We start from the raw sequence: 27082 nt of genomic DNA, 5'->3' as shown, positions 1-27082 counted from the left end.
CAACCTAGACAAACTCCTCCTGAAATGTTCTCAAACCTGGATGTTGGAGACACAGGACATCGTTTCTACAGTGGAGGGTGTTTTAAATGATGGTATGAGAAACAGGGGCTGTCCAGCCTCTCAACTCAAGTTTGATTTGATAAGAAAGCTTTGGCCACAATGCACAGAAGACCCTGTTCCTCAGTGCAACTGATGACAGTTTGGGCTTTTCTGCTCTACAAGAACAACAGCGGTGCAATGTCTAAGATCCCCCAGAGCAACGTGGGCTGTACAGGGAGGGAATGTGCAATGAAGAGGGCAACTCTCAGCAACAGTGAGGAGGGAACTGCTGGCCATGGAGACCTGTTCCCCAGACCTCAACCACACAAGGGGCCTTGCAGATGTCTCCATCACAGCTTTGCGCTGCTTAAGACAAGACACTGAGCCCCATTTGGACTGTCCAGAGTATTGCTCTATTTCAATGATACATCAATCTGGCATGGCTCAATGTCAGCAGAGATGTCCAGCTCAGCCCCGATGACCCAGGTGACAGCTATATGGAGGGGTCAGTCAGCAGTATTTGGTCAAAACCAAATTTTGCGATTCAGGTAAAGATGGAGGTAGTCCACAAGACTACAGGAACTTTGCAATAAGCTCCCATTAAAGCTGGGAAGACCTGAGTCACATCACTGCCAGGTTCCTTCCTGGAGGCTTTTGGAAAGACACTGATAATCGGTTTTAATATCCCAGACGCTGATGCAGGGGAAGGTAGCTAGGCTGTAACTCCGCAGTGCTACTCAGTTTAAACAAAATAGGCTCTCTTTGTGAGCCCTGCCTGAGGTGGTCAGCGTCTAACAAAAGACCACTGACAGTCCTTTGGCACAATCTCAAGCAATTTGAACTTTCCACAGTTTTTGCTGCAACACAGTTCACTTAAAGCTGACACAGGCAGGAACTTTCTAGTAATCCTCATGTTAGCTCTTATGCTGGGTTAATAATTCCCTGCTCAATCATCTGTGACTGAGACACCATCAGTAAGATTTCAGTTAAGTCTTACCTAGTAGAAGGGGAGTCAAAAACACACATGGAAAACTTTAAAAAATTAAATAAAGCAAATGCTCCATCATATTTGTGTGCAAGGCAAAGCAGAGTTGCTGGCTTTTTAAATTTTATTATAGTGATTTATGATACAAAGTGGGACCAAGACCAAGACCCTATGCTCTATGAACATAAACACAAGAAAAACAGCAAACACTTTCCTTTTTATGTCCTTTGAACAATGTTGCTTTAGATTTTCTGGTTTTCATTTTTTGTCTTTTTTTTAAAGTACTAAATAGAGATAAATTTAAACCTAATACCTACAAATCATATACATTCAATGTTGTTAGTCTTGCAGCAAGCTCCAAGCTCCTGTTTTGGGTAAAGTTGTTCTCCAACAGGCTGGTGATAGGGCCCCCATGAAGAGCCTCTCCCCCAGCACCACGAGGGTCCCAAGGCCCTGAACACTGTATGACACCCAGATAATATTCTCACTGCTTCAGTGATTTTTTTTTTCTTTGAAGCCTAAAGAAATCTTCTTTCTGAACTGATTTTGGCTTAGTAAAGAAATTCAGCATGTTCTGATTTTAGTGCAAAGAGCTCTTGTAAAAAAATCTGGTCCTGTACACTCAGTGGGGACAAACCTTGGTCTTTCTATCACAAAGGGCTCAGGAAGGGGTCTAAGAAAACAGGCTGCTGTACTTGTCCCACCTCAAATCAAAATCCTGATCAGGAAGGCAACATTAGTTGTAAAAGGAAAACACAGGGATTTTCCTTAGTGATTCAAAGGCAATTCATATCACAATTAAAGTGTCAGGTTGAGATGCACTCACAAATAACATGGTTATAATAGCAAAAATATCCATATATGTAAACAAATAAATAAACTGGCAAGTGGGGGCAACGTTTAGCTTGAGTGGAGCTCTGCCCCAAGGGGTGAGAGAGCCACGACGGTCCGTGGGCTCAGCACAGCTGCCAGCGCAGGGTCAGCTCAGCTGGTGTGACCCACACATGTGGGCTTATGGTGAGCAGGGACCCTGAAGTCATGGGTATCTCCTGCCCTCCCCTTCTCCTGCTTGTTTCCACAACCAGAAATTACCTCCAAACAGGCCCAAACTGAATCAAAAGTCAAATAGGGACAAACATCTTAATTTTCACAAGAAACCAAGCCCAGGTCCTGGCTTCCCTGTATCACCTGTAGTGCGGGGCAGAGAGCAAACCCTGCTTGGCAAAGCTTTCCTGTGTGCGTTGGTGTTGGCAATCTGCAGGTTAAAGGCTGCCAACAAATACAAATAAAAATGTAAAAATATATTTGCTGCACCTGGTTCTTTATTCTTCTCTGAAATATATGACTAAGCTTTGCTCTAACAGGAGTGAGGAGGCAATATAGCTACTATTTGTGTACTGAAATGGGTATTAGCTGTATCCAAAACAACCCAGTTAGAGGGATGAGCAAAGAGAATAACAAAAGATGGGGCACCCCACTGCTTTTTGGACAGTAGACAACAACCACCACCACCAGCCATCCAGGGACGGGTGTTTCTATGGCCAAAGCTTTGCAAGTTTTGCAAAGGGGTTTCAAAGAATGATGTAAACAGTAAAACTTTTCCAGAAAAAAAAAAAAAAAAAAAAAAAAAAAAAAGCTCAAAGCATTCACGAACCATGCAGAAAATCACTCTTTGTGATTTGCCCCTTCCCTGGAAATGGTTTGGGCATAATTCATTCATTTACTTCAAGATGCTTTAATTTACACCCTCCTGAGCAAGTCAGGCACATCTGGAAAAGTCATCTTCACAGTACGTTACAAGACTAGGTATGCTCCTTTTAGGATGGGAAGACAGACAGCTAAGGGGACAGCTGACAAGGAAATATAAAATCACGACAAGGAGAAGGTGACCAAAGAACTATTAATCCATTTCTTAACAATATAAAAACTAGAGATCACTCAGTGAAAGCATCAGACAACATCTTTCAACAGAAACAAAGAAAACACTTTCTGCAGGTGTATCCATCTGTAAGTTGTAGACTGTGATCAGGCTTTAGGGAAAGCAGAAATCTCAGAGAGGGATTAAATATCCCCATCACCCCACTGCAAGTCAACAGCATGATCCAGAGAAAGCCTGTAGCCCCAAAAGCTCTTAAACATCTGCCTGCTGGGAGCTGGGACAGTGTAAGAGGCAAAGGACCAGTCTGTACTTGTCCTGTTTCTCATACACTTTCCTTAATATTTGTTAGTATGCAGAGCCAGAGTGGGGATATTACCTTAGACATCCCTTTTGCTTCATATAATTTAGTACGTCTAAGAGGTGATGCTTCCAGTAGTAAATAAAACTAGGCGCCACATATGATCACCATGGTGCGGACCTGGTGCGGTTTTTGGCTGGTGCAGGGGTGCCCTGCCATGCTGGCTGGCTTGCAGGGACGAATCCTGGCCCCACCGGGATGCGACCAAGCCCAGGGAGCCATGCTGGCCTAGCCAGGCTCTGCCATTTAGCCTCTGGGGCAGGCAAGCATCCCTGTCTTGCTTAATGAGCTTCTGTAAACATTAGCAGGGCAGGTCTTTTCTAACTTTAAATTACTTAAGTACGCAAAACAGTGGTTAAAACCATCCAGACTATTTTCTGCTACCTGTACGGCAGTTGGTCTCATTGCTCTCACACATCAATAAAAGGGCCACTTAGGCTAATTGGAGGGTACACCTTAACGACCCACACATGGCTCTGAATCAGGCAGCCCAGCTAAATCCCATTCCCGTGTGGCCTCCTAGCCCAAAAATGAGCCGCGCCAGGAGATCCTCTTTCACTGTTTACCTGCCTCTCCTTCAGACTCACTTCTGAAACAGAAGGAAGTCAGTATACTTTTTGACTAACAAACACATCCAAAAAGGGTGTGTTGTACCTCACAGAAAACGTAATTCACTCACAAAGCAGGATACACCCAAAAATCTTCTCTGGCGAGCGCCAGCTTTTCCCAGAGGCTGATTTTGTACATATGATATTCAAGAAAACTTTTTATGAGAAACTGTCCCTGTCTGCTGAGGGTGGTGTGAGGGAGCCCCGGGGCTCCTTCCCGCCAAGCTCAGGCCCTGGCCACCACACCAGCTCTGCATCCATGAGAGCTGTCATCAGACCAGGTTCTCCTCTAGGGCCTCACAGGGAGGCTCTTTTCCACTTCACCTCTCCAGGAGTGTTTCTCATGCAAGAGAAAAGCATTCCTGACTGGATTTCTTCTGACTGATCCTGCAGGGGTGGGCAGGGTAATCCTGGTGTCCATCTGGCCATGATCTCTGCCTCCACCTCGCTCCCCTGAGTCCACTAAAATGAAGACCTGTGACTTTATGCCACAAGGAAGGTGGAGATCTCAGTGTGTGGTGAATATCTTTAACATAAGGATGCCCAAGAGAAGTGTAAGAGGGAGAATGGTTTCAAATCAAAACACAACTCAGGAGACATGAAAGCAACTTTTCTCCTCGCACTGCACAAGGCTGGCTTCAGGGAAGCAATTGCCACACTTTCTAAACCAAACCGATGAATAATTACAGGCTGCTTAGCCCAGCCCTACCTATTGTGCAAAGTCCTCCAGACAGCTTTCCACACAAATGAGTTGTTTGAGCTCTTCTGGTCACCTTCGAAGATGGAGACAGCAAAAAGGGAACCCTGGATGCAAGGACATGGGTTTAGTCTTGGCGGCTGCCTCGCAGTAACATCAGTGTCCTTGCCCGGGGCCCCTGGGCAATTAGATCAGAGACAAGCACCTTTTGCTCTGACTATGGCTGACGCAGACTTTACAGGTCTTCTCCAATGCCTCTGAAGAGCGGCAAACCAAAGGGAGATAATGATTTCACGACCATGACAGCCCATTTCCCAACTCCGAGCGTTTTTATACAGACAAACCATCGCATGAGTCCGATTCTGATGAGTCACCCTGTTGAGTTTGACTCATCTCCTCTGCTCCTCACCAAACGCAAGCCGGTACAGGCCAAATCCTACCCAGTGGATACTGTCTCCTGAAAGCAATTACAGCAAGCTGCTTCTCAGACTGTGAGGCCTCTGGGTGCAGCTGACGAGCCGGCAAGAGAACACATGGACTCATCCTGCACACACGGGTTGTCTCCATCCAGTTTTCTTCCCACCCTCTGTCTTTTCTAAAAGCACTGATTTCCAGCCCCGGGGTTCCAATGAGACAAAGTAGGGAGAAAAAGGGAACAAGCATGGACAAAGCTCAAAGTAGCTTTAGATAAGATGCCTGAAATCCCAGTAGCCTCTCTGGAGCCACCTTTCTCTTCCTTCTTCTAGCAACATGCCTACTGGTGGGGCTGCACCTGTCTTTGCAAAGATACAAGTTTGGTTTGTTGTTTGTTTTTGTTTTGGTTTTTTTGAAGTGTAGCCAGAGTTCTGAGCACAATCCTCTGAAGCCAGTAAGGTTTCCTAAAGTGTGAGAGAGGCCAGAGACCAGCCTTTTCTATTTCCCCTCTTTGTTCAGATAAGGAATTTGCAATCCAAATCCCAGCAGCACCAGGGCAAGGAATAAGCCCAGCTGCTGTGAGTAAGAAGCATCTTAAAGGTTTGCCAAGGAGCTGCTGTGAGACAAGGTGAACAGAGCTTGAAAAAAACTTTATGTATATAAGACCATTAAGATAGCAAATAAAAAAACCTGTCCTGCAATGCAAAGGAATGTGATAGTTACTGACTGCTCCCCTATAGTTGCAAAGAGCCCTTGAAATATTAACAGGGTTATCAACATTCACTTATCAGTTACAGTAGTGCCTAGATAATTCAAAGGAGTGAGCCAGAGCTCATAAATACATACACTTTCTCAATGCAAAATCCTTATTACCAGAGAATTTCTTACCTTTATTAACTAAAATTTGTTATTTTTTTAATTAAGGAACCTAGAAAGGCAGCAATCTACAAGAAATGGAGAACTAAAATTATACAGTTGTTTATTTTTTCATTCACTCATTGCAATATTTCCTTGAGCTCTGTGTGTTTCCAACAGAGGTGCTTTTAAATGTGTTTACTGAATCTCCTACGGTTTTGATGTTTGCCATACAGCTGCGTTTTGCATCACAAAATCTGTGGTCAGTTCAAGCTGTAGGGGTGGCAGAACTTCACACAAATGAACACGAGGAGTTTGGCACCCACAGACAGAATGGTGAGCCCTGACGCACTTGCCCACATGGGTTAGGTGCTGAGTATTGCACACAGAGCACTGGAACAAATTCTCCCTTTAGTTTGAGTCAATGTTCTCGCACAGGCCTAAGGGAGGGACAGCACAACCTTCTCTTGTGTTGAAAGGATCTTCTAGAGAATTTCTGCCTTCCAGACGGGACAAAACACAAGCATGGGCCAACATATATAATCTTCTCCAAGAAGATGCAGCAGAGAACCCACCAAGCCAAGAGCAGAGCCTATACCCACCTAATTACCACCTCCTCTTTTATACCACTCCTGCTATCTGTCCAACCATGTGCTGAGCTGTTCAAGCACAAGGTAATAAACATCCTACTCAAAAGAACCCAACCAGAAGTGAATCTTTTTCTTCAGGCTTTGGTTGCAAATACACAGCAGCCCTAAGCTGATCTAAGGGCTGGCTGCACAGTCCCTCTCCTCTGCACTGGCACTCACACTGCATTAAATTCTTCCTTAATACCAAGTCAGAAGATTTTTGTTTGTTTGTTTTGTGTGTTGTTTTTGTTGGTTTTTTGGTTGGTTGGTTTGGGATTTTTGGTTGTTGTTGGTTTTTTTTTTTTTGGTAGTTTGGCGTTTTATCAACTTTCATGCTCCCTTGTACTGTCTGTGATACTTGCTTGATGGACTGAGCTGTTTCTTCATGCTAAGCTGGAAGTTTGTTTGCGTTTTTTTAATAGCAGATTGGCTTTTTAGCAACTTGGTGCATAGAAACAGCCCAGCACAAGGTCATACAGGCAACCGGGAAGGACTGTAACAGCCAGAAGCAAGACTGGCTCAGATTTGCTGCAACTTGCAGCCTGTGACATTTGTGAATAACTTCCAGCCCCATTCATCTATCTGCTGAACCACACTGCCTTGTGGATTCTTTATCTTCTTTTGATACCAAGTTTAGGAGAAGATAGCAATGCTGTTATCAACACACAGCAACTTAAACAAGCTCAGGCAGTTCAAAGGGCTAATGCATTTACAATTTGTTAGTATGTGTGATTTCTGCAGAAAAAGAGAACAGGAAATCATTTTCCTACCAAGTTTGATTTTCTATTCAAAGAAGCTTCTCAAGGAAGTGTGTTGTATATACATAATACTATTTATAAATTATCAAGCATTCATTAATTCATCAAGCTTCATCTTAAACCCAGCTACACTTCTTCGGATCCTTTCACAGAGAGGTTGTTCCAGAAATTTGCTTCCCTAAAGGTTTCCAACTGCCTTCTAACATCCCACCTAAATTTATTGAGTCAGTTCACTTATAGAGATGTTTTTCCTTTAAACTGCCCTGCTCTTAACTTTGTTTTCCTTAAGTACTTCAGAGAGGTAGGTAGCAATCATAGTCCTCTTTGGCTTTCATTTTGCAATATGAAAGATGAAATCTTCTACCATAAATTATATCCTTGGTGAAACAAATTCTCTGTTCCCCAACTTGTTCTCTTTATGATATAAGTGAACTTTCTTGACTAGGAACTATTAGAATACTACAGAAATGAGATATTCACAGTGCCTTGTACAACAGCACATAATACCTCACTTTCTTTAATAAACCCATCCCAGTTCACAAACACCTGTGGTGGACGCCCCACTCACTAATGCATTTTTCAGCTGGTCTCTTGCTTCCATCTTTCTGAACCAACTCAAACACACACACAGTGGTTGGACCAGAAACATAAGTCATCCAAATACTGTAATTTCAGAAAATTGAATAATTTTCCATTCTAGTATTTGATAAGCATTTTAAATACCACCTAAGCAGGTGGAAGGCCTGTTTTCAAAGAGAGGGCAGTGTGGTCCTGGCACATTGCAAGCAGGTAACAATATACTGCTTTCCTCGGGGAAGTGGCAGCGTTGCCTCTAAACAATCAGCAACACACGATCCAACTGAAGGAAATGCAAGAGGTGCTGAAACACCATCACTTGGAGACTAACCTGTTCCAAGAGATTTTGTGACTCATAAATTATTGTAGAGAAAATTAAATGCTACGAAATGCCTCAGAACAGAAACGGAAAATAAATTAAGATATCTAATAAGGAACAGAAGCAGTGGTGGTTTCTTAGTGTGGGATTATTAGCTACTGTGCTTTCCAAAAGTGATTAAATTACCCGGAAGCACTACTGGATCAGCGTCTCATTTGCTAGAGGACCAGCTCTCAGCTGTGAGCCTGAGCCCCTGCCCCATGACCTGAGCATCTCTGCAAGGTGCCTGCGCCCATCGGCCTCTCTCACTGCACCACGAGGATGGAGCGAAAACCCCATCCCAGGATGGACCATCAGCCAATCAGCCACTGACTGCCAGGAGTGGGAAGCAGGGAGGGGTGACACTGGTCACAAAACTACCCAGAGCCCTGCTTTTAACAATCACCGTATCATAAAAGGGGAAAATACTGCAAAAAGGAAAAAGCATTGGATATGCAAACGCAGACGTGTGGCTGTAAAATCATCAGGCTGAGCTCTCTTCTGAGTACATGGAGCGATTCAGTGACCCTGCAGGAGCCTTACCTGCTGAATGAGCCAAGAATACGCCTTGCTGGCTATTAGGCAATGTCGTGTAATATGACTACAGCAGTAAGCACAAAGACTCTACAGTGCAAAGAACAACACTGTGAATTTCACAACTGCTGAAATCTCAGACCAATTTCTTTAAAATTAAATTTCAGCACAGGAATAAAATTTAATGAGTTTTTTTCTTATCATTAGTCATTTAGATAAATTCACTTAAATACCATAAAGTGCACAATATCCCAACTTTACACAGCACTAAGCCAGTAACATGCCATCCTATACCATCAGTATGAGACGTGCCGAATGTGAGTAAAGTTGTTTACCCCATGGGACACTTTCCAGTCTGAGAAAGCTTTCAAATTGGCCATCAAAGTCGTCACTTTACTTTCTCTTTAGGCCTTGAAAAGAGCAATGGGATCTTTTGACAGCTGAAATCTGATCTCAAGGAGACTCAGAGCAAAAAGCCAGGGAGAGTCACTGACACTACCTCAGAGCAGGCGAAACGGCCTCTCCTGGAGGACTTTCCCCCAGGAAAAAACAAACAAACAAACAAGGATGGATGCACAACTGCCACCAGTGAAGAATTTTATCTGATCATTTCAGCCTCTCAGCTTCAGCGCAGCCTGATGCACAATGGCTGAGCCAAGAAGTAAATCAGTCATCTCAGCTTAAGAAATTCCCAACTATTTGGCAAGGGACATATTTTAAAAGCAGATAATGCAAAAGTTTGTAAAACTCATTCATACAAAACGAAGTTCACTGCCTATAATAGAAAAAATGTCCTTGCCTCTCAGTTCTCACCTGAGTTTATTGCCATTAATTGGTCATATCCGTCAATGCTGTTGGTAGTAAACAGGAATTTCTTAGTTTAAAGCCTCTTAAAGCTGAATAAAGTCCCAGACACCGCTCTTAGCTGAGCCAGAAGGGAGCTGAGGCACAAAGGAACCAGCCATTAAAGGCGACTATGACTTGTCACATGGGATAGGAAAAAAATACAGTCACCATTTGTACCCAAACTGAGCCAGATTCCCAGTTCATGGGTGCAGCTGTTGTTCCCACAGACTGCAAAGGTGACAAGCACCAGCACTCAGTGTGCAGTGTGACCCGTGACCTGGGGCTGGTCACAGCCATCCTGCTACTGCCCAGGTCAGGCTGCAAAACATCTGTGGTACCATCACCACCTCATGCCATGAGCCCTGAGACCCTGTGCAAAGAGAGGGTTAAAGGATGATGGCCGCAAAACCTCTGGAAGCTGCACCTGGCAGCCAGCACCACTGAGGTCCCAGCCCCAAAACCAGCCACTGGGAGTGCGAGGGCTGCACTGGCGATGTGATGGCTGTCACTGGGTCACCAGGAGCATCTCACAGGGCATCCCTGGAAGAGACACACCCTGCCCCTGACCTTGGGCCAACGCACCACCTAATAGCAAGTCAGAGCACAGTGGTCAGAAGAGGGTGAAGGATGGATGAGAAACCTGCCCTGCCTTCCCAAAAGCAAGAGGGAAGGCAGTGAGGAAAGACGCTGCCGCACATCAGCCTGCTGGCTCCCAGACACACCATCGGTCGGGCCCCAGGCGGTCCCCAGCGACGCCGTCCGTCTCTGGCTATCTGACTGTGTCTGCTGGGTGTCCTAACTGTTTACAGCAGGTATTACAAAAGCAGCCCCCGTCAGGTCTCCACTGTGCACAGCCCTGCACAAACTTGCAACAGGCAAACTCTGCAGACGCAGCTCCTCGCTGTAGAACAGCACACGGCAAACAGATCCAACGAATGCAAAGGGAGAGGGGAGAAGAAGATAAGCAAGAAGAAAGACGAACACCAGCATGTTTTGTGTAACAAGCTCTCAGCATCCACCAAGCCCTAAAATGTACCCAGGGCTCCCACTTTGCATAGGCAAACAACCAGCAGCTGCTGTCAGCAGCTTGGTCAACAAACTCAAGCGTTAGATTGCCAAGCTCAATGCAGAATGATATCAGGTAGCTCAGTAAGCAGGACCTAAAAGTTAACCTGTGTTACCTAACATTGCAAAAAACTCAGAGAAATTTTGCTGCATCGCTTTAGCTCGTAAGGAATCCTTTTGCAAACAGCCTGCAAAACCAACCAGAAGGCACCGGCAGGTTCTGTGATCTCCAGAAACTGAAGTTAAGATGGGATTTAAACTAGCAGGCAATTATCTGCCAGATGGAGAGCTCATCATGCAGAGCACACATTGCTAAATTACACTGTGTCAATAAAAGGAGGCAAATATCAGAAATACACCCCGTGAGAAGAGAAACTGAGTCAACCAACGGGATAGTTCAACCCAGTCATTGCTGCCAAGAGACCTTCACTGTATGTGTCAGGACAACATCGGCTAGCTGTAGCGTCAGCGAGCACATTGCGGGAAAAGCCACAGGATCCAAGCAGCGAGCGGCAACATGTTGATAATTACGAGCAAGTCTATCATCACGGCAAACTGCAGTGAGAAAGAGGATTAAAGAGTAGACGAAGATGGGTTGAACTCTGGATATTTAATTTAAGTCTGAGCCCATGAGTCCTGCCATAACTGAACATTTAGCCCATCTGGGAGTCTCACCACATAAAAGCAAAATATATTTACAAATAGTTAAAGGCAGAAGACAAACAAATCAGTCCTGATCAATAGGAAAGTTCTCCCTGGAAAGCCCCAGGATTCTTCTTTATTTTACTCTTGAGTTCCCATCTGGGAAGAGCTGAGTCACTGGCTAGAGCCAGACCTGACCTGGTCCTGAACGGTTCATGATCCAGCTTTTATCATGGCCTGAACAAAATCCATCAGCTGAGGGTCAGAGCCAGGCTGCCCACACTGCGCCTCAGCTGAAACATGTATGCCCACATACATGAATGTGAGACAAAACCTCCTCTCCAGCGCCCTGCAAGCGTGAGCATGGCCCTGTAGCTTATGGCACTTACGGAAGAGATGGGAAACAAGAGTCCCACAACTGCTTCTGCACCTTATTTGGCTCCTCTTTAATGTATAACACAATAAGAGCTTCGAGATCAAGGGCTGGAGCCCAGCCCATCTCTGCCCTCACTAAGTGTCCTGATTGCTGTGCTGAATGAAGAGCCTGAGCTGTAGCGGGACGGCATTCCAAGTACGCCCACTTTATAGGACACTTAACTGTCTAAAATGGGATACCGCTGCAGGGAACAGGAACATAAAAAACGAGGCCTTGAGACATTTGATGGTTAGATACAAGTCCTCTGCTGGACCCAAGCTCTGAAAGGTGCCAAACGCCTCTTCCTGGCCATGCCGAGCTGTGCCTGTGGTGTCTGGAGGGTGGCACTCACCCACTGCCAAAACTAGCAATGCACTAGTGTGGGACAGCTTTTACATGATCTAAATTAAATTCAGACACTCAAATAAATAAATTTATAAAATAAAAATCACAGCTTGGATGTTAATGGGCTTCCTTTAGAATCAGATCCAGCATGAACATCAGTGCAAGCACACAAATAAACGAGGGGCTAAGCTGGTTCCTGGCATGTCCAAAAGTGCTATGACAGAAATTCAATCCAATAAACTCAATGACTTGATAACATCAATTTTGAATAGGGTCAAGGAGCCTGACCAGGAGCTAGTGAAGGGGAGGAGCAAACTGGACCAATCCAGCAGCATTTTGTACCCATGGTGCATGCTCTGGTGGCAGCTACAGACCCACCTTGAGTGCATTTGCTTCCAAACCTAACAGCCCCTTGGGATTTAACAGCAAAGACAGACTGCTAGGTGCTGGCCATCAGACCTCAAATCTGGTAATACAGTCCTTGCCTTTGCCCCTTTTTGGTAGGATCCAAGCTTTGGCTTCTCCCTGAAACTGGATCTAGCCCACAGACTCCAAGTAGGCAGGATATGCCGTGTTGACAGCGGTTGTTAACAATGGCCTCTCCTTCTCCCTCCTTCAGAAAGTGCTGAAATATTTTGACCAGATGCGTCATTTCCAAAAGTGCTAGAGACCTGACGGAATGCAGCACCTATCACACATTCAGCAATGGTGTTGAAAACAGATTACTTTCCTTTGTATTTGATAAGCATAACACGTCTATGTTTATTATGTGGTCCCCTGAGGATTTATTACAGGTTTACCATTTCATTTATTTGCTTTTTTTGTGCTTGTCAAGTGTAAATACTGAAATAAATACAAAGGCAGTTACAGCTTAGCAGCATTAAGGACTTGTTGAAACACAGTCTGAAAGTTTTCCTTTCTCTCCAGCAAATCTTACCTTTCTGTCCAATCACTTTTTTTTTTTCACATGCAAAGATCATCTTTCTGAGGTATTTTAAGATTTCATTTATTTGTTGAATGCCAAATCCCCATAAAAGCATATTTCCCCCCTTCATTCACTCAAACCCTTGACAATATTTAAAGTCTCTCCTAACATTATTCATGGCAAAACATTTTCCTGTTCTCAAATTCTAGCCTCCCCCATCCTTTCCATCTAGTCTGCTGAGCCTGTTACTACAGGTAGTTTGCTGTAACAGAAATAAGTACAATCATCACTACAAAAGAAAACAAACCCTTCCGTGCTGGCACACACATTCAGGGTGGGTTCATCCCACTGAACAACAAGGCAATTAGCCCAAGTCAGACACCAATGTTCCCGCTTTAATCAGTGGGGTGAGATGGGCATCTCCAGCCAGAAGTCCTCCTGCCTATCAACTAATCATGGCTATGACCTACATGACCACCTTTGAAGAGATCTCTGATTTATTGGCCAGATCATGGTAGGTGATACAAATCTGACCATAAGAGCCTACCTGTACCTTTGATTGTGCTGTTTCAATCCAACAAAATCAACACATTGCAAGGAAAACTCAACCCAAGAGTATGTGCCCAGGTCTTACAAAAAAAAAAGTGTTAGCCATATCCTTGTCAAACAAACAAGAGGTAGCTCAATGGCAGATTTCAAAATCTTCCATGAAGATTACATCCTGCCCTTTTTGGAAACTTGTGTTGCATACATCTATAACTAGTTCAGTGTTTTTCCACACTGGAAAAGGAGCTGCATGGGAGGAAAAATAATAAAATCGTCACCAAAACACAAAGTGGCAAAACTGAATTGAATCAGGTCTCAGATGTTCCATCTTTCAAGTGGACAACCACTGTGTACAAGGCTTTGAAGAACTGAGCCCCCTGTCAATTTGTTCTGTATTCTGATCTATGCAATCTTTTGGTCAGTCTCAAAATCCAAGCAGATTACAAAAAAAAAAAACCCAAATCGTTCCATAAAAGACAGCACTGTCATACTTGTTTCTTAAAAGGCAAAGTTGATATTAGAGTAGCTGGAGTACTGTTTCACCTAGAAATATCATAATTCCCATAGAAACCAGGACAGGAAGACTACAACATAGAAGATTGCCAAAAAGGGTCATTAAACCCAATTTAAACACCTCTAGCTCTTCTAACCTTCCTACATTTCCTAGAGAGTCTCCATAGATACTCTTGGAAATACAAATCAGTATATACTAAAGAAAGCCAAGAGAGACAGCTGTTCAAATCCTGTAAACTAGGCAACACTGAGGTTAGCAGGTAAATTGTTTTGTTATCTCAAGCACTCAAAGGTAGCAAGTCTGACCCCAACAACTGGCTCTCAAAATCCTGAGGACTTACAACAGAGGGAGAAGGGATGGAGAGCGTAGATCTTGTCTGACATGTGATCCTCTCCTCATCTTCCATGCATGAGGGTTACAGGTAAAGTTGCCTACGCTGCTAAATATTGAAAAGGTGTTTGTAGCACTTAGGTTTAGAAGACGTTTCTGCTTCATGTTTGTTGTTTCCTGCCCAGAAAGTACTTCTGCTCCCCAACTGTAGAGTGGTCATGTTCCCACAGTCTCACCTGACCCATAAGGGAATCGAGGGGCCCCGTGACACCACAAGCCAAGGCCCTGCTGTGGTGCAGTCATCACTGTCTGTACCCAAAATAACAAGATGAAAGTGAGCTCAGCTGTGCCAACATATGCAGCAGCTATGCATCTGGCGGAACTGTAAACACCATCATGGGTGTTGCATGATACCACATGTCCCTGAACCCATGAACCCTGAGCACCCAGACAGCCAAAACACCAGAGACAACCCATCAGCTGCAGGGGTGTCTGGCAGACCTGCAGCACACCCCGACGAGGAGGCAGGAGACCAGGGATGAGTCTCCCCAACTTTTCCTTGAAGATGCTGGGAGACAGCAGGGCCATGCTCTGACCAGAGTGGTGGAAACGTGAGGACATTTGGGATCCCCTCCAAGCGTCTGCTAAGGGTCTCACCAGCAACTGCCCTACCACAAGACTGGTGAGCACACTACCTATCTTCACCTAACGTCATCCTTTAAAACCCAGCATTACTTTCCTCAGTCATGCGATGTCTGAGAAAATCCATTCAGATGAGAGTCAACAAGGAAAGGGAGTTTGAAGATATTAAGTACATATGCTGAAGGAAAACAGACCATTCAATGAGCAAATGTAAAATTATACACTTTATCAGCAGCCAGCCACGTCCTCAGGTAGTGCTTGGAATGTTGGAGATAATGAAATATAAAATCCCACTGCTTCACATCAGCTACTTTCCCCACCGCTAATTCTACTGCAGCTTTACTATCATCCAAACCTAGAAAACTGCTCCTATAGTCTAAACAAAGAGTTCTTTTGTCATCACCCTTGACAGCAATTCAATGTTTACTCTGTATTTGGCAGTTTGCAGAAGGCTCCGCAAGCCCAGCCTAAACCAATTCTGCACTGCAGGGAAACGTGTGACCAGAACAACAGAACAAAAGAGGATTCTTCCCAGCCTGCAAGGGCAAGTCAGAAGTAAGAGCACTTCAGTGGCTTCTAAGAGGGAAGCAAATCACAACAAGGGAAAACACCACAGAAACAAATTCATTAACACCCCCCAAAGCTTAAAAAGTAATCAGAAAATATAAAACAATTACTAATCCAATTAAAAATGGTTATTACAACTATCTGCCCATTTGCAAATAATTTGAAAATAGCGGAAAAATATTTCCAGGCAATCCCGCCATTATACTTCTCTAAATTTCATTTATATCCCTTGGGACTTGATTATCAGGTAAAGCCTAGTGGGTTTTTCTCCTGCTCACATCTGCAGTTTCATTCTTCTTCTACCTTTTCCTTGTTATCCTAAAGTCTCCCTCTTTCCTAGAAAATCACTTAAAAAACCATCAGCAGTCAGACAAAAAAAAATAAGTCACTGGTACGCCAACCAAAGCATGTACCAAACCAGCCAAAAATGCCTGCAACCTCAATAAGCCATTTCTCATACCCTCTCAATCAAGGCAACTAAATGGCTTGTACAAAAATCTTAATAAGAAGATGCTGCAAATACGAACATTGCTCTTGGGTTTTTAAACAGTGCTGCTGAGTTTGGGTTTATGCAGGGCTTTGATTTTTTTTTTTGTCTCCAGGAACCAACTGTGGCCTCTAGTATTTACGGTGAAAAGTTTCACTTTGTGGGATAGGGTTAAGAAGTGCCATCTCTGTATGCTTCAGCCACCAAGACATACTAAGGTGGAAATACCTTGTTAAAAAATATCTAACAAAAACAAGGAATATACAGCCTGTACTGCAACAAACAGGGAGAAATAAACATTTTTAGTGATAGCTACATTGCACAATAGCATTTTCTAAAATAAGCTGACAAAATAGCTTTTATCTGAGATAAAACATCTCATTTACTTCCTAAAGTGTGCTGTGTTAAACATTTCTTCTTTTATTGCTGGGAATAACCATTTTAGCAAAGAAATTGCTTATTTACAGTAGCTTGAGCTGCAGATAACTCCTTATTTTATTTATTTCCATGCAAAACATAGCTTTTATCTCAGTAAAAAGTTATTTTGTCAGTCAGCCTTCCACTAAATATTTTCCTCTCATAGGCACAGACGTCTTCCTGTCTTTTGAAACAAAAATACACCACTCCTACAAAATCCATGGATGAAATGGAAGCACATACAAAAGCAACAAGGCAGCCACAGCTTTTTATCAGCTGGAACAGAACATACAGCCGAAGAGGGGAAAATCACATTCCCACAGGCTGGAGGGATGCACATCTAAAACACATCTCACCTACAGAATACAGAACCTACATGGACACAACAAAGAATTTAGGTAGCCATAGCAGATCCAGGAGCTACCGTAGCTATAAACTGATGGGCACTGCTCTTGGTTTGCTATTTTAGGAAAATAAACATAAGTGTTCAAAATCACCGCTGCTAACCATTACCAGTCAGCCTTCACTTCAGCTCCACTGAATACACCAAGTAACTCCCCAGCCTTTGAGATGCTTTCCCCCCGTCACCTTAGTGTGGGATGCACCAGCACCCCAGGTTCCCTAGGAACAGCAACACACCTGCTCCCGCCCAGAGAGGAGAGAGAGGAGCCTCTGCCTGTCCTTTTCCATCATCTGCTGATTGTACAACCCGCAGGGAGCCCATCACAGCCTCACAGGCAGGATGAAGCATCACCTCCAAGAGAACCAATTGCTCTGCAGATCAGGCCCCCCAAAAACCCACAAGACCACAGCAGCCCTCTCCACCCCGCTCCCCAAAAGTGGGAGCACAAGGCCAGGGTGCACCCCAATGATGCTAAGGTGCCTGGCCCACATCCCAAACAGTCACTCCACGCTTGCCCTCCGCATCCAAAGGTGCCCCTGAGCTCACAGAGATGCCATCCCCTCCAGTTTCTTTCTCACCTTTAATCCCAAATATTCTTCAGACACACAACCCCCCAATGGCGTGCACCTCAGGCACAGCTGTGGCCTTACTGTCACTGGAAGGGCTAAACCAATGCATTGCATCTTCTGTTACATCTGTATGGAGAAGGCACAGAGCTGGAGACCCAGGATCATTAGCATAATGACTTTTAAATTACAATAATAATGAAGAGCCTTTAACAAGTCTGAGTCAAAATCCTGAAAGTTTATTGCAGCACAAATGAGATCTATCTTAATTTGTATTTCCTGATAGTCAAAAACCTCACTAAATGCCACTGGAGATTAAAAGCCAAAGAAATGTAAAAGGCGATACTTGAGCTTGCATACCCTTAAAAATGCTTGGGTGTCTATCCCGCACTTCACAAGGAGCACTACCTTCCCCAAATAGTCTGTTATACCATGATATTTTACATTTACCTGGACCATTCAAAAGCTGTAGAACAGCCAGGCTGGGTTTTGCCTGCACTGGTGAATTAGGCTGGGTTCCCAGAGGAGTGTGTGTACACACACATCTATTGTACCCCAGCGAGCTGGCCTTGACGATAAGTGGGACTACTTGTGGCAGCGCAGCCAAGCAGGTGCCAGCAGCATTTGCAATGCGATACCCAGGCAAACTTGTGCAACATTTGCGCAAAGCTGAGGCTAGCACCAGTCCCCCTCCCCAGCACCCTCTGGATCACGGTCTAATGTTTAACATGGGTGAATGCAGGGTGACTTAAGCAATGTTTAACCCATTTTTGACCAGATAAATTGATGTTATTGTGAACGTCACTGTGGACTAAAAGTAATCGTTTTTAATGACCCTGTCAATGTAAGTCATATTTTAATAGTAATACTAAGAAATCACAGACTGATGGACCATTGGAAACTCTTGACCACCTGTTTCCGAAGCCCGGAGTAAAATCCTGTCCCCCCTGCAAAGCAAGGGCAGGATTTCAGCAGGGTCAAAATTTCACCCCAGTTGTTAAAACAATATAAACCTAACAATGCAATGTGCTAGCACGGGAATGTAAGGCCAAGCTCTGCCCTTCTTTGTACCTCAAGGTACAACAGAAAAAGGAGACTGTCTTTGTAAGGGACACCCCTGGAGCACATCTGGATGAGTTTCATCCAAAGGGGATCCAGTCTGTTCACTCAGACGGCTCTGCATGACAGGCACCGGCAGAGGGGCACCCAGGAAGATTCACTTCAAAAGAGATGAACTTCAAAAGCTCCCTCCCCACCCAAAGCAAAATGCTAACACCCACAGCACCCACCTCCTCCTTCCTGGGCTGGGGTGGGCTCCTGACAGGCTGTGGGGGCACAGCCCAGCAGGTCCCGCAGTGCCAGGGCCAAGCCAGAGCCTGCCCAGGGCTGCCCACCATCCCACGTAGATTCTCATGATGTTTACACTGTTAGAGTAAGTTTTAAATGTCAAGCGTGCCATTCTCAGGATTTATGAAATCAATTATCTCCGTTTGCTTGGTTTTCATGATTCCTAAAGTTCTGCTTATATGCAGCAGGCCAAAATTACCATGCTTATTGGAATAACTCCCAATTCAAATGAAAGAATGCTGGTTTTAGCCAAGTATCAAAGTAATTTCTCAGTGAGGGTGACAGACACTGGAACAGGCTGCCCAGGGAGGTTGTGGAGTCTCCTTCTCTGGAGACATTCAAAACCTGCCTGGACATGTTCCTGTGCGACCTCACCTAGGCGTTCCTGCTCCAGCAGGGGGATTGGACTGGATGATCTTTTGAGGTCCCTTCCAATCCCAAACATACTGTGATACTGTGATACTGTGGTAATATGATTGACGAGCATGGCTTCTCATCAGCCTCGCACACACTCACGTGCTTCAACAGCACAACACAGCACTAGGTGGAATCAAGATTTTTATAGCAGCAGTGTTGCTTCCGACTCATATATAGATCAAATTCCCCAAGTTCATAAAGAGCATCAACCCTTCCCTGGCCTGAAGAGCAGCTGCGAGTAGGGCAGGACTTTGTGCTTGTCTGGGTTGAGAGGTTAATGGCTACTCCATAGACAGTTTTTCAGTTAACTGGCAGGTCATTTTAGCAGATGATTTGCAGGTATTTTGTAACACTTAGAGATAACCCTGTGAAGTACTTCTGTCAGACCTTCTTCTCTCTTTATTTTTTTTTTCAAAGGCTGCATCAGATAAAGCAGAGAAAGCAGGCAGGTGAGAGTTTCCTGGACGAAATAACACACTGCCAAATGCTGCCCTTTCAGTTTCCAAACAGCAAACTTCTCCAAATTAATGTCAAATGGAGTTCGGTGCTTGTCAAAAGTATTTTAAAATCCTATCCATAAAAAGCTTTAATCTTTCAAATAGTTCAAGGCATGCAGCAGACAGCCAGTTTTGATCAACATCACAACAGAGTTTCAAAGTTCACACCTTCACCAAACATCAAAACAATGCAAGAATGACCACGCTCCTACTACTTAACAAAACAGATCTTCATTCCTACTTGAGATTTCATCCACTTAAACTGTGTAAATCATTAGACTAAGAAAGGAATAGATCATGTCATCTATTTTTTTCTGACCTGAACACACTCTTCTAGTCTAACAAAACATCTTTTCCAAGCTTCTTGCTCCAAGTCGAGTTCTTATCTTCTGCTACTAGATAAAGAGCTACTGGTTCAGACAGACAATGACCACGCAATCACCTGCACCTTAATCCAAATGTTTTTCTTTAAGGTCACAAGCCAACTGCCTGTTTTTTCTGCAAGTCCTCACAGGACATGGAAACGGCATTTATGAGCTAACTTACCACATTAGCTGCCCCCCAGCATTTTGGAAGAAAGAGGAGTGGCTTGTGAAGTGATGCACCACAGTAAATTCAATCAGTTCAGTTAAAAATATATCGCCATCATTTTCCTGGAGTAAAAAGGACCTCAAGCCTGCAAACACAAAGGAGAGCACCACTCGATCCCCCGAGTCCCTGCTGCACGCCATGACTAGTTACAGTAAAGCACACGCTGCCAGAATTATGCCACAGTTTGATGAGTTTTTTTAATACAATAATCCAAAATGAAGCATCTCCCAAAGTGTCATTTTATGTACTTTCATCTACTTTTTTCAGAAAAAATATAAATATTAGCTTTAGGGAGCAGAGAGAGGCAGTGAGGAATGTATCTGGTTAAACCTCAGAAAGTCAACAGAAGGATGGGATCAGGTCCACAGCAAACTTTATAGAGTGGCACCTGCGGAGGAAATTACTCATTGCATGATTGATGCCACAATTAGAGGCATAAAAAGTAATTCCATGATAAACAAGCAACCAAGCAGAAAAGGAATAACATCCTAAGAGCATGTATGTGCTTATATTAAAATATATATTAGACAATATCAAACAGCCTTCACACATACACACTCAAATTCTCACAAGTGAGGGGTACAGTACCCCTCTGTCCCCCAAACAGCGCTGATTTTGGGGCTGTATTTGGCTAGTATCTGCCCCAGCCCTCCAAAAACAACCCCACTCCAACTAGTCTGTTACGCAGCCATAACTCATTGCTGTCAGAGTCGCCATTTCCCACAGGAACACACACCAGCAATGCAAACCAGCGCAGCTCCGCCAGTGTCACATCCACCCAGGCCCCACCAGTGGAGAACTGGCCTGCGGTCTAAGGATCTACCAGCCAAATCTCCCAGTATGCAGAAGGGAATAAACATGTTTTGTTGCTAAAAAAGCAGAGATAGCAAATCTCAACTTTTTTTTTTTTTTTTTTAAGAGGACAAAAAATAAGGGAGGGGAGGTAGCCCTCCAGATACACTTATGTTCCCTACAGCTTTGCAAGTTAACATCACTTATTACCTTTATGCAACCACCTCAAAAAGCTTCAGTTAAGTGACCACCTCAGCTGAGGGAGGATGTACCCTTCCACGCACACTCGTATTTATTTACCCTTGTGATCCATGTTTACTTATCAACTTTAATGCACCACTTCAATCCACAGCACGTGGGCTTGATACATTTTTGTGGATGCTCTCCAAAAATTTCACAGGTAAACTGATGCCTCAGGAAACTTAAAGCTGCAAACTAAAATGCAAGGGGGTTATTTCTGCCCATGCCCCCGTGCTGGTCTGACAAGCAGAACTAAGCGCTTCACGAGCCTCAAATGCTTGCTTACCTGAGACTGACACTTTCATGAGGGCTTCCAGAGGTCTGTTGTTGTCCAGATCACGACTGAGTTTGAGTTCCCCAGTGGCAGAGTCCAAAAGGAGCAAGTTTAATTCATTGCCTTGCACAAAAGTGTAGGCCAGGCTGTCAGACACATCGGGATCATGAGCTGGGATCTTGCCAATCACGCCGGACGGGAAGCTGTTAGACTTGTTGGTCACGTAGTTATTGAAGAGGATCTGGAAGTCCTGCAGCACAGGCGGGTTATCGTTCTGATCCAGGAGGCGGATGTGCACCGTTGCCCGGCTCACCAGAGGGGCAGAAGTGGCCTGCACCACGATCACATACTCTGTCCGGCTCTCATAATCCAGGTCCATCAAGGCCGTGAGGTCTCCATTAAGTAAGTCTAGCTGGAAGACCTCAGGGATGTTCCCTTCTACGATCTGGTACATGATCTGTGCATTGGTTCCCTCGTCAGGGTCAGCTGCACTGATCCGAGCCACGATAGAGCCCACAGGGCTGTTCTCCTCCACAAAAATGTCAAATTCATCCTTCTCAAAGACAGGAGGGTTGTCGTTGATGTCCAGCACAGTCACTTGGATATCCACAGAGGCTTTCAGCGGTGGGCTTCCCCTGTCCACAGCAAAAGCCCGCAGGCTGTAGACAGCCACGTTCTCGCGGTCCAGCTTGCGCAATGTGCGTATCACTCCAGATGTGGGTTCAATATAGAAGTCTCCATCTCCATCATCACCACCTTGGAACGTGTAGAGGAGACGGCCATTGAGGCCTGAGTCGCGGTCGGTGGCAGACAGCTGCAGGACGCTGGTGGACAGCGGCACATCCTCAAACACCGAGCCCTGGTAGCGGTCGCGCAGGAAGCGGGGCGCGTTGTCATTGGCATCCAGGATGAGGATCTCAACATATGTGGTGTCTGATTTCTGAGGGATGCCGTTGTCGTGGGCTGTAATGGCCAACGTGTAGGAGGCCTGGTCCTCATAGTCCAGCTCCATCAGGGTGGTGATGGTGCCTGTGTCTGGGTCAATGCGGAACTGGGGGATATTATCGTCCAAAATGTAAGTGATTCTTGCGTTCTCCCCTGTGTCTTCGTCAGTGGCACTGATAGTGACGATAGAGGTGCCGATGGGCTTGTCCTCACTGACACTCACTGTGTAGTGAGAGCTTTGGAAGACTGGGCGATGTGTGTTGGCATCTGTGATGTTGATGAAGACCTGGACGGTGTCAAAGCGAGTGCCATCAGAGGCAGTGACTGTGAGCACATACTGCCTTTCCTGCTTGTAGTCCAGAGGCAAGGCCAGTGTGATCAGCCCCCCTCCGCTCTGACTGGTGATGGCAAAACGGTTCCTGGTGTTGCCACTGGTGATCTGGTAAGTCACAATGCTATTAACGTCCCTGTCCACTGCTGTCAGGGTGAGGACACTGCTGCCCACAGCCGCATCCTCATTCAGTCTGAGGTGATACACCTTCTCCGTGAAGGTGGGGTTGTTGTCGTTCACATCCAGGACAGTGATGGATACGCTGGCTGAGGAGGTCATGACTGGCACGCCATGGTCCCTGGCCTCCACTCCAAAGTGATAGTTCTCCACAGTCTCTCGGTCCAGCTCTGCAGCCACCGTAATCCACCCTGTGCTGTTGTTGATCTGAAAAGGGAACCCAGAGTCACCAGCAACAGGGGCACCTCCAGCAGAAGGCGCCATCTCTATGAGTTTGTACTCCAGTCGGGCGTTCTCCCCAGAGTCAGCATCCACAGCCTGGATGTGCAGCACCGAGTAGCCCAGAGGAACATTCTCCAGCACCGTGGCCTGGAAGGGAGTGCTCACAAAGATGGGGGCATTATCATTCACGTCCACGACCTGCACCGACACCATGCCACTGGAGTTGATCAAGGGTGGTCTGCCCCCATCCTGGGCTTTGATCCGGAGCGTGTACTCCCGAATAGTCTCATAATCCAGAGGGTTGATCAGGTCGATGGCGCCAGAGAAAGAGTGGATATAGAACTGGCCTTTCAGGTTGCCACTCACAATGCTGTAGTGCACCTGGGCATTGCTGCCCCGGTCCCGATCTGTGGCCTGCACTTGCATTATCTGGCTGTTCACTGGGGCATCCTCTGGCACCTGGACCAGGTAGCGTTTCTCACTGAACTGAGGGTAGTTGTCATTCTCGTCTTCTACAGTGATGTGCACCATAGCCGTAGCACTCCGTGGGCCCGGATCCTTGCCCTGGTCATTGGCTTCCACCACCAGGTGATACTCAGAGACCTCCTCGCGGTCCACTGGGGCTCGGGTCCTCACAACCCCGGAACGCGGGTCGATCTCAAAAACCCCATCACCAGCTCCTGGCTCCAGCAGGCGGTAAAGCATGTTGGCATTGGCTGGGGCATCGCCGTCAGTGGCGCGAATGGTCAGCACCTCATAACCCACCTCTAGGTTCTCCCGGATGCTCTCCCGGTACTCGGGCTGCTCAAACACCGGCTCGTGGTCGTTGGTGTCACTCACGGTCACTGTCAGGTAGGTGGTGGCCGAGCGGCGGCGTGGGGAGCCGTGGTCGGAGGCTGTCACCTTTAGCACGTGGGTGTCCTTCGTCTCCCGGTCAAGGCTGCGAGCGGTGACCACGCTGCCCGTCTCAGCATCGATGGAGAAGTAGTCGTTGGAGCGCTCGTCAAAGAGCGCCTCCATGGAGTACGCCAGCCGGCCGGCCTCCCCCTCGTCGGGGTCCTGGGCGCGCAGCACGATGACCGCCGTGCCGGCCGGCTCGTTCTCGGGGATGGAGACCTGGTAGCTGGGCAGCTGGAACTGCGGTGGGCTGTTGAGGCTCCGCGCCCGCCGCGCTCCGCGCCGCCCGCCGCGCTCTTCCCCCGGCGGCGGGGCGCAGCCGGCGGCGGCTCCGCGGGGCTCGGGGGCCGCCCGCTGCCGGGCGCGCCGCTGGCAGGGACCGGGACCGCGGGGCCCGGCGGGCGCAGCGCGGCGAAGCGCGGCTCCCACCGCCCTCAGGCGCCCCGCGGGCGGCACAGCCGGCGGCTCATTGGCGGCAGCGCGGCGCCCCGCGGCCCCCGGGGGCAGGTGGAGGAGCGGGGCGGCGCGGGGCGGCCGCAGCTCGCCGCCGCCCGCCGGCGCCAGGGCACAGAGCAGCGCGGCCCAGGACAAGCAGGCGGCGGCGGACAGCCGCAGCATCTCCGGGGCTCAGCGGGCAGCGATGCCGGGCAGAGGGCTGCCGCACAATCCATCCACCCGCCGGGCTGCCCGCCCGCCCTCATCCATCAGCCGCCGGCTCGGCCCCCCCCGCCGCCCTCGCCGCCCGGGCGCTCCCGGCCCAGAGCCCAGCGCCCCGTTCCCGGGCAGCGGGCTGTAGAGCTCCAACTTTTCCACCTTAAACTTTGAAGTGAGTTCAAAATGGCTCCTCTCCTCCTCCTCCCACTGCCGCTCCCGAGAGGGTGATTAGCATAAACCTGCTGCTCGTCTCCTTCAAAAAAAAAAAAGGAAAAAGAGGGGGAATTAAATACCGAAGTCCCCCTGCGACGGGGCTGACCCACGGGTAGCGCGGTCCCGCGTGGCTGCGCGACCCGGCGGACGCACCCCGTCCAGTCCTTTCCTATCCCGTCCCTGCCGTCCCGTCTCGTCCCGTCCCGCTCCGCTCCGTTCCGCACGGGCTGAGCGGCGCAGACTGCGCGGCGGGCGCTGCCCGGGGCGGGGTTTCCTGCCGGCCCCGCCCGGCCCCTCCCGGGCGGCGGCGGCGGCGGGGCCGGGCCGGGGCCGGCCCCTGGGCGCTCCCACCCCGTCGCCCGGCGCCTCTCGGCGGCCGGTCCTGGCCCCGCGGCCCGGTAGCCGGCAGAGCGGGCCGCCCCGGCGGGGGCTGCGCTGGCTGGGGCCGCACGGGCGGCTGGCGGAGCGGGAACCGCCGGGACGGCCCCGCTACCCCCGCCAGAACCGGCGCTCCGAGGGGCGGCGGGAAGGGGCTGCCCTGCGGCTGCAGCCGCTTCCCCCGGCGTAGCCACCTGTCGTCTCGGGTCCGTCGTTCAGAACTCAGTTAAACGGAATTTGAATTTATTTATTTTTATTCTCCCTGGGGAAGGGGGAGGGGAAGTAATATTACGTTTTCAGGGCAGAATAGGCATCATCTGCCTGACTTAGGGACTGCCGCGAACCCCGGTGGTAGGTTTTGCTGACAGGCTCTTTTCTCTGAACTGTGCCGAACAGCAGGTAGGATCTGGAGCCTTGAACTAGAGTTTTCTTTGGAGCAATTGCAAATAATTATATATGAGATGCAAACTTAGGTAGTTTGTGGGAAGAAGCAAAGCCAAACCCCGCATGTAAATGTTACAGTGGTGATTATATTGTCAATTCTATGAATTTATGCTAAAGAGTTTCTGTCGTTTTACTTTTTTTGTGGGTAACGCTGGCGTTGCAGCGGTGCGCCCGGGCTGAGCCTCCATCCCTGCGGCTGCAGTGGCCTCTGCTGGGAGCGGCGGGAAAGGCTGGGAGCAGCCCGGCTGTAAAACCCGCCGCGGGGACCCGCCGCTGGGCACATCGCACCGCCGGGACAACACCGCGCTGACCGCACAGCGACCTTGCCAACAAGAGCTTCACGTACCGCGAAGAGCTGGGGGGCGAGCGCTGAGCCGCCACGGGTTGTAACCGGGGTTTCGCAAAACGCCGTGCCCTGGATGAGCTGGAAGCCAACTTCCAGAGCACTCTGGTACTGTCACTTCAGGCTCTTCAGCACTTACAGGGAGCCTGTGAAAAACAAACAAACAAAAAACACAACCCAACCAACCAAAAAACCCCCCAACGGATTCTTTCAACTCCTGTCACCCCCAGAACTGCGTTATTGCAAGGGGCGGGGAAGCTTTATAAATTGCAGTTTTGGAAGATGTAGCTGATTCAGCCTGACTCAATTAGGCGGATTTTTTAATTTTGTTTTTAAATGGAATTTAGAAGCTTAGTTGGCTTCTGATCCTCCGACAAAAATAATAGTTCATGAAAAGGAAGAGGAAGAAATAGGTTAAAAAAAAATTAAATATAACCTCCCCTTTATCAAGTTTGAGTGTACGTGGTGATCTGTTTTATACTGCAGAAGTGAAGCAACTCATTCTGTAACTGGTTTAAATCACATTAACTTGGGGTCTGCATATGAAAACTGTAACTGAAGTCCATACTTTTCTTACTTCGCCTTTTCTTCCTGTGATGCTTAATGCCCATATTTTGAAAAATAAGCTTTTGTTACAAAATAATCCTTTTCAATGGCTTTTTTAAAGATCCGAGTATTTTTCCACAGTTTTTATTAGATAAAATAGATCTGCAAGAAAATAGAGTTTAAAGTTTTTTCCTCCCCATTTTATTGCAATAAGAGGCAACATCCATGAGTCTGAAAAGGGAATATATTGTAAAAGCATCTGTATGAAACCAATTATGTGCATAATTACACAAAATCCTCCATCCATGCAGAGCTGGGGTTGTCTGCATCTAGATCTGATGACACTTTTAAGGCTGGGAAAGAAGTGGTTTGGT

At 47.0% G+C, this 27082-nt stretch overlaps 1 protein-coding gene across 6 annotated transcripts in view; it reads right to left on the bottom strand.

The window, feature by feature from the left end:
* The window catches only part of CELSR1 (cadherin EGF LAG seven-pass G-type receptor 1), a 167552-nt gene extending 142629 nt beyond the window's left edge, over nt 1-24923 (bottom strand). For 5 of the 6 annotated variants that reach the window (XM_065048976.1, XM_065048980.1, XM_065048979.1 and 2 more), the window contains exon 1: nt 21571-24922. In XM_065048976.1, coding sequence (XP_064905048.1) covers nt 21571-24748 — 3178 coding nt within the window. In that variant the 5' untranslated portion in view covers nt 24749-24922. Of the gene's footprint in view, nt 1-21570 lie in introns of all 6 variants that reach the window. The other variant, XM_065048981.1, reaches the window with a different exon arrangement.
* Nucleotides 24924-27082: the final 2159 nt, after the last annotated feature.

Source organism: Columba livia, chromosome 1 (assembly GCF_036013475.1).
Source record: "Columba livia isolate bColLiv1 breed racing homer chromosome 1, bColLiv1.pat.W.v2, whole genome shotgun sequence".
Lineage (NCBI taxonomy): Eukaryota > Metazoa > Chordata > Aves > Columbiformes > Columbidae > Columba > Columba livia.
The sequence above is the reverse complement of the archived record's forward strand: the minus strand, read 5'-3'. Positions and strand labels throughout refer to the sequence as shown.